The sequence below is a fragment of the Galleria mellonella genome, unplaced genomic scaffold (assembly GCF_026898425.1).
Source record: "Galleria mellonella isolate WM207_F2 unplaced genomic scaffold, CSIRO_AGI_GalMel_v1 utg300, whole genome shotgun sequence".
Taxonomy (NCBI): domain Eukaryota; kingdom Metazoa; phylum Arthropoda; class Insecta; order Lepidoptera; family Pyralidae; genus Galleria; species Galleria mellonella.
The window spans coordinates 3,276,595-3,287,832 of record NW_026442068.1 but is presented as its reverse complement, the minus strand read 5'-3'; the positions used below and the strand labels follow the sequence as shown (position 1 = coordinate 3,287,832).

At 31.4% G+C, this 11,238-nt stretch overlaps 2 protein-coding genes across 3 annotated transcripts; both read right to left on the bottom strand.

Annotated features, from left to right (window-relative positions):
* Positions 1–2,046: 2,046 nt before the first annotated feature.
* LOC113510962 (lipopolysaccharide-induced tumor necrosis factor-alpha factor homolog) lies at positions 2,047–4,360 on the bottom strand. Its single transcript, XM_026894513.3, has 3 exons — positions 4,203–4,360; positions 3,447–3,736; positions 2,047–2,185 (listed from the first exon to the last, which is right to left on the bottom strand). Exons 2-3 carry the CDS (start codon positions 3,563–3,565, stop codon positions 2,086–2,088), a joined length of 219 nt encoding a protein of 72 aa, XP_026750314.2. The 5' UTR covers positions 3,566–3,736; positions 4,203–4,360; the 3' UTR covers positions 2,047–2,085.
* A 1,991-nt stretch (positions 4,361–6,351) lies between these two features.
* On the bottom strand, positions 6,352–11,236 carry LOC128200867 (lipopolysaccharide-induced tumor necrosis factor-alpha factor homolog). 2 transcript variants are annotated; one of them, XM_052895656.1, is made up of 3 exons: positions 11,111–11,236; positions 9,075–9,285; positions 6,352–7,792 (listed from the first exon to the last, which is right to left on the bottom strand). In XM_052895656.1, the coding sequence occupies exons 1-3, from the start codon at positions 11,118–11,120 to the stop codon at positions 7,690–7,692; spliced, it is 324 nt and encodes a 107-aa protein (XP_052751616.1). In that variant the 5' UTR covers positions 11,121–11,236; the 3' UTR covers positions 6,352–7,689. The 2 variants fall into 2 exon arrangements, with proteins under 2 accessions (XP_052751616.1, XP_052751617.1); XM_052895657.1 differs by lacking the exon at positions 11,111–11,236 and adding an exon at positions 9,760–9,784.
* Positions 11,237–11,238: the final 2 nt, after the last annotated feature.

The window sequence follows — 11,238 nt, the reverse complement described above, 5'->3', positions numbered from 1 at the left end:
AAGCACTTTCAGAATAAATTCAATCGATATCAAAATGATTCATAGTCTTATTTATGGTCTATTAGTAGATACTAAAGTGAATCACCATGCGTACTAGATACTGTTTATGAACATCACCAATGCCCCAAATCACAGCGACAATTATATACAAAAATTAAGTAAACAACTGTATTTTATCAACATAGATGTATTTAAGAGGCGGTCGGATGAGCACCCCACATTTGTCTAGTTTTTTTATATATTTTCTTTGATCCAGATTTTTACTATTACCCTAATATTTATAACGTTTTAAAAATAATCTTTTAAATGATGAAGCTCCATAATTAGTGAAAATATGTTTATTACTAACAAAACCCCCTTATGGGGGAGGCTTATGTTCAGCCGCAGATAGATAACGACTGATGGGATTGTTCATAATATAAGAATTGAAAACATGCACATGCACCTTTATATTTAACCAGATTAATATAAACGCCCATAGATTGCGGTAATACTTATAATTAAGTAAGTCATATGTTTATTCGCCATCATTATTTCGTAAATAAGTTTCACAAAACTGCTACTACTCCTCGTGTTGAAGTAGCTTCCTTTGGTGCCAATAATTTCTAGGCTGCCTTGAACATATTGACCTATTTTACTAATTTTATATACTTTAATTTTAATTTTATTTACTATACTTTTGGAATTTACTTCAATAATAATATACGTGTATATTAAAACTAACATACATACCATTTACGTATTCCTAAAGGGTAGAAAAGATTTCACGATAATTTACTAACAGTGTGCTGTCCAGAATCCTTTTCGTCTCGAAAAAGTTACCTTACGTTGCGTGCATGTCAATGCTTACCAAGTATATAAGTAGACATACGAACAGAAAACTTAGTACGTGAAAAATTCATAAGCTACGACTTTATCTCAACAAAAAGTATTCAATTATCAGCCAATCACTACTACGGCTATTCCTAATTTTATATATCAGTAAATATATTAATAAATATGTTAAATAACTTTTACATTATCTGAAAATATTTAAACAATATCTTAATATTGTTTAAATAATTTAAGATTATTTTCTATAAAAAAATTAAAAAAAGAAATCAATAGATTCGATACATATTTTTATACGTATGTATGTATTTTTTGAGGAACTTTCTTTCTAATTTCGATGAAAAAAAAATGTTATAAAACATATGAACAAATCATATGAATAAATTTATAAAATGTTAAAATACAGATATAATGGTAACTAAAAATATGATTAATTACGTACTTATAAAAATAATAACGGATAATATTGTTAACATAAATACTATTTCATATCTTAAAACTAACTTTAAATTAATGTTATGAGAGGCCGCGATTGGGCACTATCTGAATTATCTGTCAAAATTAAATTATATAATTTTAAAAACATTTTTCAAATAGCTTTTACCCGCGACTTCGTCTGCGTGACCGGGATATATTCACCGACCTAGATAAAAAAATTATTATATCTTTTTCCATCCCATATAGTATCTGTATACCAAATTTCAGTATGATTGCTCGAGTAAAACACTATGAGATAACAAACAAACTCACTTTTATACTTATGGTAATATTATAGTAAGATCCCCAAATCACCAGAGGGAGACTCTGTACAAAAGTCGATTGCTTGGGTACCACTGTCCCATTCGTGTTTCTACCGTGAAGCAGTTGTGTTTGCTTGGCTGTATTTCGGTTTTAAGGGTGGGATATTACGTGAATTTACTGGGTACAGAAAAATAACACCTGAGTCCTCAGGAATGGCAACGCATGGGGGTATCATGGGTGAAACAGTATACTCTGTTATATCCATGGTACTGCTCATGTCTATAGGCAACGGTTACCACTTTCCATCAGGTGGGCCTTCAGCTTGTTTGCCATTCTTAGTTGTATAAAAAACAAAAATCCCCACAGTGATGATAATATTTATAGATTCTTGAGAAAGCCGAGATTAAAAGTAGCCTATCTACTTCTCCATCTCAAATAGCACTTACATGTGTGTCAAATAATAATAAACATATATTAGTAATGATATCATTTATCCTTTTAAATTAATTAACTTCAGTTATAGAATCCAATGTAAGCGCCGCATGTAGTGCAGTAATGGTTTGTCTTCTTGCACGAATCGATGAAGTATGGAATACAAACGCAACACCAACATCTGTAAATATAATTAAATATTATAAATTAACTCGGCTATTCTTAATATCAGTTTCAAATTGGCTGATTTTGTATGTAACAAAATGTTCCTTTATTTTATACGAAAATTTGTTAAGTAGATTTCCTATCATATTTTTATTTTAAATTATTTATAGTAAACTCGATGGAGTGACGAGCTGAAATGGTCTATGGATGCAGGTGGCTCAGGACCATTCCTTATGGCAATAGACTGCAGGATGGCTGAAATTATGGTGATGACAGTACACTCAAACTTCCCAATAGCAAAGGCAGTTTATGTGGAACCTATGTTCCATATTGGACACTTAACAGCTGATGTAATATACTGTAGTTAGACTCTTTTCCACGCTTAGCCTCTCATTTGGGCCGTTGTGCATATGACTTAACGGCTGATGTAATGGTATATAAAATTTATAATAATAAAACAATATTATGAATACTCATGACCTCCATGACATAGTAGTTAGCATGTTGTTTTCCATAAATGGAATTCTAGGTTCAATTCTCAGTTAAATCAATATTTATAATTGTTCTAATTAATTAGCTCTTAATGTACTGGGTTCATTGTCTAGTTTCGCATAACATAGAGTATCTCAGCTTCAGCAATTAAAATAATAAGGCAATAAAATATTTTTATTCAGAAAGAACCAAGTGGCAAAGGTCTCTGTCCTTACATATATCCCGTATTTCATCCAATTTCATGATCAATTTTAAATAAAAGCAGTACAAAACTATCAACGTTAGTACCTATTTTTTACTAATATTTCTACCACCATTGTGCGTGAATATCTTTGTATCGATTTGAAACGTGGCAATGAAATTTTTGAGTGTAGAGACACCGTAATCCTCAGAAATAGCAACGTATAAGACGTATCCTGGACGCTACAATATATTATGTAACATGGTGCTGTTCATGTCTATAACCAACAATTACCACATTATAGTTCGGCTTATTTGTTGTAATTTATTATTTGAATACTACTAATGTAATTACCACATTATATTTCGGCTTATTTATTGTAATTTATTATTTGAATACAATAAAATGTAATAAATACGAAAGTTTGTAACTTATATATATTAAAAGTGATAAAAGTGGTCTATGTTTACCTCTATCCCAAATACTTCATATATACCTAATTTCAGGCTGATTGAGTCGTTAAAATCTTGGCAAAAGGGTAACAAACAAACTCACTTTCACATTTATGATATAAATACGTGCCTAACCTATATAAAATACTTACCCTAAACCACATAAAAGAAGAGCAAACAAATGAGTCTTCAATGAAGCGTTTGTTTCAATTCTGGTAACCATTTCTTGATTACACATCCTACAGATTATTCTCGAGGGTTTATTGCCCATTTGTTGGCCGAACTTGAACTGCGATGGGCGGAGCTACCACAGGTTGATTCACTGTAACTATCGCGGCAACAGGCTGGGGGTTTCCTGGTGACGGTGGCCACACAGGAGGCCCAGGATACGCAGGCGGGGCAGACATTGGTACATCTTGTGAACTCATTTCTTCTGCTTTTGCTGGAATATTGATTAAATGGTTTCGTTTTTATGACACTTTTAAGACAACAATGGTAAACGCTAATTTACAAGTACTTCATTAATTTATTATTTAATATATACACATTTACTTAAATTAGAAATTACATCATACTATAAATTAATCATAATAATAAATAAATAGCAATAACTTTTGTTATTGCTATTTTTTTATTCTAGTATTTATCACAGTCACTAGCTTACCACCGTGTGTGCCTCAACATAGAATGGGCCACCCCTTCCTTTCCAGTGTGTGTCGTAAGAAGCGACTAAGGGAGGGTGAGGGGTGGACAGCAGCGTCCCTCTTAAAACATCTCTAAAAGCTTAACTGCGGTTGCTAACCCGCCTGTCAAGAGTGGCAACTACTGGCAAAACTTCCCTTATGGGAATGACTTATGTTCAGCAGTGGACAGTCAACGAAATAATAATAATAAAAAAACTAACTTACCGTTTGTTTCAGGATTCATTTCGGCACTAATAAAAAATTTCCTAACTATTACAATAATTCTAGTCGATCAAGTTCTTCATTGATTACTGCCACAATATTTATGAATTGCCCTGTTTTATTCATTTTTGTTATAAATAAGATAAGAACAAAATATCCCCATGATAAGGTTTGCAGAACTGATAAACCATAATATTATATCGCCAAAATGAACAATCTGATAAACACATTTCAGTATAACATGAATCTATATTTTACTATATAGTCATATCTAATTATATAGATATGAGATAAAATTAACAACCTCTTGCAATTTTTTTTTTTATATTACCGTAAATAAAAAATCGCTTATGGACTATCTCATGACAAGTAGAATCTGCTACCTACAGATCATGGAACAATGCAAAATACACAACAAAGCGACTGATGAGACCACTTCATCCATCTCTTGTTATTACTCTGAAGTTTTTTTTTTTTCTTTTTCTCTTAAATATTTTATTTTATAGTATTTTATTTATGCAACTTAGAATGGCAAACAAGCTGACGGCTTACCTGATAAAAAGTAATAACCGTCACATTTAGACATGAGCAGTACCATAGACGTGTATATATATGCTTTTTATATCGAATATTGCATAACTAGATGACTGAAAAATACAAACAGTTGTTTAAAATGGTAACATAGATTTTAATATTGTATAAATATAGCAATGTATTCCCCTCTCCCTGTTTATTGCTCCGGCTATTTAACGTATGTTTATCAATACTAATGTTATAAATGTGCAAGTGAGTTTGTTTGTTTGTTACTTCTCAACATTATTTTCTTTTTTTATTTTATATTTTTTTTATACAACTTAGGATAGCAAACAAGCTGACGGCCCACCTGATGAAAAGTGTTATATCATGGACATAACAAGTTTATAAATCATGCGTTACCATTCCTGAGGACTCAGATGTTATTCCTCTGTACCCTGTAAATTCATTGCCATATCCCATCAAACCGAAACATCATTTTGTTCACGAATGGGACAGAGGTATCTTCTACATTTTAGTTTAGAAGTTTAGAGGCACTTTTTAAGATGGAAAATACTCGTTGATAGCTATGGGCATCATAATGATGTTCTATGATGTACTTGTTATATACATACGCTGTATGGCGGTTACCAATAAATAGACCGTTAATTTATTTGCCGTTCCAAGTTTCATAGAAAACAAAATCAGTTGTAAGACTACACGTTAGAAGCGAAAACTTCATTTTTGTGTTTTTAAAAAAAATTTTTTAGGAAGTATTTTAGTCATAAATGTTTAAAATCACTCTACGTGATTTTCTTTCATAGTACATATACATATATTAAATAATAAAAAAAATACATAGTACGGAATAAAAAAAAATCAATGAAATTTGTTAACATAATAATTAAAGATTGTATTCTACAAAAAAAAAAACTATTTCAATTGTAGCAAAACCATTTATTTTGATTTCAAAACTAAACTACTGAAGCAAATTTGATAAAATTTCTTTACAATCTACATACGTATATCCTTTTAGATAAATAAAATAAATTTCCAAATCAGTTTAGAGCTGACAGCTCCTTATTTTTGAAGTCGGTAGAAAATAAATGTATTAAGTAACAGTCAAATACCTATAAGATTTTTATACTCGTAAGCATATTGTTTTATTTTTTACTTGGCTTTGGTTTAATTATCAACTAGATGTCACTACTACTGCTAAAATGCTATAATAAATTGGCAGTTTACATTAATTAGAGCATCTCAGTGGAAAATATTCTAATCCACTTTAAGTATGTGGCCTAATATTGAACCGATGTCGATTATTCTTTTTACAATCGATAGTGTGTACACCTGTATTGGCCCCACACTTATTTTTTTACTTTGTGGTATAAAATATTTTATGAAACGAAATCAACAAAAACAAAAGTCGGCTTAATAATGAACCGTTGCGCGTTTCCTAATTAACATTACTATGTTCAAGCTAATTTTCTTACTAGATTTATAGAAAAAACTCTATTATATACATAAATATCTTTTATTTTATAAGAAAGAGGGACATAATAATATAAGGCTGTTGAGTTAATAACCTACATATATTGGCAACACTCATAATTAATAATAAAATAAAGAAATCCTTGGATAATCCCAAAAAAGTTTAATGTATAAAAAAATAATAAATAATATTACTGATGTGATTAACTTATCAATCATCAACATATACATAGCCTCTATCAGCACAAACTTATAGACAACACTCCAAGAAGATTGACATGTATTAAATTTTGCATAGGATCTCCTAGTAGGAGACTCTATAACTTAGATCTGCAAAGATTCCTCTAAAAATACGGGAGTAAACGGAATCCTGCTGCCAACATATATAATTATATAGTAGATAATTGTATATAGTAATAAAAAAAACAACAATAAAATTTTATAAAACATATAAAATCTCATTAGGTAATTATTCTAATAACAAACTTAAGTATTTTATTTATATACTTATATCAACACATTCTATTAGTATGAAATTTTTTTTTTAATAAATTTAACTATTAAACCAGCTATAACTCTAATCCATAACTTGACAGTCTTGCAACTATTCTTTATCTGTATTCATTATCATTATTATCATTATTCATTATCATTATTTCATTATTATTAAATAGTTTAATTGATATTACTTAAAATTCTTATACCGTATTCCATTGTTTTTTATTACAAAATATTTTATTCAGGCAATATATACATAATAACATGAGAAACTAGTCGCTTTTATAAATATTAATAAAAAAAAAAACATTTACAGTAACAATAGAACTGAGTAAAGATATTTTAAATAATATCACATCACTTGTCTAATCAAATTATGACATACATATATGTATTGACATATAATTCTTAGAATACCTCATCATACTATAAAATTTGTGTATTCAGATACATTACAAGACATTATTGTAATTTTTGGAAAAATTGTGTATCAGCTTTTAACTGTCCACTACTGAACATAAAACTCCCTTTAGGGGAGTTTTGACAATAGTTGCCACGCTTGGCAGGCAGATAGACAACCGCAGTTAAGCTTTGGAGATGATTTAAGAGGGACGCTGCTGCCCATCTCTCGTCCTCACTTAGTCGCTTCTTACGACAAAGGGAAAGAAAGGGGTGGCCTATTCTATGCCGAGACCACATGGGATAACAAGAATATATCAAACATTATTACAAAATTATACAAGGGATATATTAATTTACAAAATTTTAAGTTATTTAAGGTTACTGAGCATGTCATAATAATACTATTACTGTATAAATATTATGATAATTAAAATTATCATTTACATTATTAAAACAAAAGAAAATAAACCGTAATATAAATATAATAAATCATTGTCAAAATTTCAAATGATAATTAAAAAAAAAATACATCATGTAACTGAATAAAATAATTGAATGTGGATTTTACAGTCATTCATGTAGGTAATTAAAAATTATAACTGCCTATATACGCGTTACAGTTAGGGCAGTAATGATTGGCATTGTTGCACGAATCCACACAGTATGGTACACAAACGCATGGCCAGCATCTGAAAAAATATATATTATTATGTCATTAATTAAAATAGATTTTGAATAAAATTTAATTCTTAACGGTGCATTTCTAATCGCCGGAGAGATAGTCAGAAACTGAAATTGGCTCTCAAGCGCAAAATCTTTTTGTGTTACTAGTCAGAATGTAACTCATAACCATCTGGGTTACAAAATCCGAATAGTTCACGACACACTTAATTAATTGTAATAATAATAATTAAATATTTAATAGTATTTAATTACAATAAAATCCTTTATTAAACATTTTTCATTACTAATAGATTACACAATACCAGTCCCATTGCTACTAATATGGGTATATTATAGTATATATGTCAGGTCGACCTTCATATGGTCCCCCCTGAAAACTATTGTGCTAAATCCAGGTGTATTCATCACGATGGGCTAACTGACCTGTCCTTTCATTCTCACCTATCATCTGTCACTGATCCCCCGCCTACGTATACCGTCAACACGAGCAAGGTTACCATTCCATTATCATCCATTAAAAAATAATAGATTACACAACAATATTATGTCATAATAAGTGTGCCTAATGTCATAATCCATTAGTGTTCCATTAACAGGCATGTGCGTCTCCCAATAAGCGAATGATATAGGCCAATATCACCATACTAAAAATTAGGCCGCTTTATATCAAATTTTATTTCGAATTTCTCTTCTATATTGTACTTTGTCAGCTGTTAACTGTCCACTGCTGGACAGAGGGAGACTTTGTACAAAAGTCGATTGCTGGAGTACTTCTGTCCCATTCGTGTTTCAACCGTGAAGCAGTTGTGTTTGCATAGCTGTGTTTCGGTTTGAAGGGTGGGATATGGCGTGAATTTACTGGGTACAGAGAAATAACACCTGTGTCCTCCGGAATGGCAACGCATGGGGGGTATCATGGGCGAAACAGTATACTCTATTATGTCCATGGTACTGCTCATATCTATAGGCGACGGTTATCACTTTCCATCAGGCGGACCGTCAGCTTGTTTGCCATTCTAAGTTGTATAAAAAAAAGCATTGCATAAGGGGGAGTTTTCCACTAGTTGCCGTGCTTAGCAGGTGGGTTAGCAACCGCAGTTTGATTTTAAGAGGAATGCTGCTACCTATCCCTCGATCTCCCTTAATCGTCTCTTACAACCTTTTTAATACCGGGACCACACAGTAATGACATCTATCATAATGAATAAAAACAGATAATTTCAGATATAGATATATTATATATTATTCTAAAAAAACTACCTATTTATTACTAATTTGTATACTTACACAAATAAACACAATAAGCAAGCTATGATATGAGTTTTTGATGATGCTGCTCTTTCAACTCTCGTTGCGATCTGGTGACGGCACGAGGGGCAGGCCATGATTATAGGCTCTGAGCCCACTGGCCCAGTCATTACCACTGCGACGGGAGGCGCCACGGGCTGAGCAATATATGGAGGGGGCGGCTGTCCGGAATTTACAAACACAACTGTAGCTGAAAAAGATTAAATATAAATAAGAATAATTTTTAATCGAGTAAACTTGATTATATGCATTTTTAGTGATATTTTTTTATGAATGTACCACCCAGTTCAGACTGCAATTTCAGCTGAGAAGAATGAGTCAAAAAAGCAGCTGTTACTATTTTAAAATAAAAATTGAATTTTACAAATTATAAAAAATTTTAATGGATACTAGTCTAGAAGAAAACTTCCAGCGCAACCTAACATACTCTAACGAGCGTTCTAAAAAACTTGTTTAAATAAAAAAACTAGTTAGACAACCAGATATAGAAACAATTTTAGTAAAACAATAACGTTTACTTTTGGGAGGGGGAAGAGATTGTTAATAATGAGGTTTAACAGGCCCATTGCTAGCAATACACCCTATCAGGCCGACTTCCACGCGGTTCCCCATAGAAACCATAGTGATTAATTCTTGTTCAATTGGTCACTATGAGCCAACTGACCTGCCTTCATCCTCACTTGTCATCCTTCACGGGTTCCCCTCCAGCGTATACCGATACCGCATGCGGGGTTACTATTTCATCTTCACTCATTTAAAAAAAGTTTACTTTTTGTTGGGTATAACAATGTCATATACTAATAATACATGAATATTATTAAAAGCTATATTAAAATAACAGTAGAATTCAATACACATTCTGTATTTACTCGTTGCCAATTAAATGATACTGCTATCAAAACGAAGATAAATGAATAGGTATTATTTTTAAAACTAGGATATTTCTTGACACACATGCACACGCCAGAGGGAGACTGTACAAAAGACGATTGCTTGGGTACCTCTGTCCCATTCGTGTTTCTACCGTGACGCAGTTATTTGCATGACTGTGTTTCGGTTTGAAGGGTGGGATATGGCGTGAATTTACTGGGTACAGAGGAATAAAAATCCTCAGGAATGGCATCGCATGGGAGGGATTCATGGGCGAAACAGTTGTTTGCCATTCTAAGTTGAATAAAATATATATATATATATATATATATATATATATATATATATATATATATATATATATATATATATATATATATATATATATATATATATATAGTCCTTACTCGTATGACCATATTCATAAATGAGGTTCTATCGAATCAAAAACTATTCAAATAATCTAAAAATTAAATCCAGTTAGTAAATCCAATACAAATAATTATAATACATCCATAATCTGAATTTTCATTTATGGTACACTATGATATACGATAGTTCAACAAAAAAATCTGATTATAATTTCATACATGAATCATTTATTTTTAAACTACCATTTAATATTAATACTGAATCGAATATTGTATGGCCTATAGTAACTATAAATGTAATTTTTCAATAGTGAGATTCCATCCTATTATGTACAATTTTTTTTTATAGAACTTAGAATGGCAAACAAGCTGACGGCCCACCTGATGGAAAGTGGTAACCGTCGCCTATAGACATGAGCTGTACCATGGACATAACAGAGTATACTATTTCGCCCATGATACCCCCCATGCGTTGCCATTCCTGAGGACTCAGATGTTAATCTTCTATACCCAGTAAATTCACGCCATATCCCACCCTTCAAACCGAAACACAGCCATGCAAAAACAACTGCTTCACTGCTATGCATTACAGAAATATTTCATATAATCAGCGAATGTTGTATCATTAAATACACTGATTAAATCTTTACGTCGCTATTCCAACTGAAAACTTGATATATTTTATCACATATTAGAGTTTACAGTTAAAACAGTTTTGAAAAGGGACCATTTATACGGTATGAAGTAGAATATGTGATAAATAATAATACTCACAATCCGTCATTTTTTTAACACTGAACCCAACACAAACACTTGTACAAACTAAACCACTTAGTTCCCAATAGAAATATAATCAATGTGTGCGCATCAATACTTGTATTATCGTGGAAGTCATTCACGAT

What these genes read in the sequence shown, in the direction of transcription:
- LOC113510962 (XM_026894513.3), bottom strand. Translation starts at nt 3,565, where the DNA reads ATGGGCAATAAACCCTCGAGAATAATCTGTAGGATGTGTAATCAAGAA. An exon ending in CTTCTTTTATGTGGTTTAGG is followed by an intron (nt 2,186 to 3,446) that starts GTAAGTATTTTA and finishes TTATATTTACAG; the next exon opens with ATGTTGGTGTTGCGTTTGTA.
- LOC128200867 (XM_052895656.1), bottom strand. An exon ending in TGCTTATTGTGTTTATTTGT is followed by an intron (nt 7,793 to 9,074) that starts GTAAGTATACAA and finishes ATATTTTTTCAG; the next exon opens with ATGCTGGCCATGCGTTTGTG.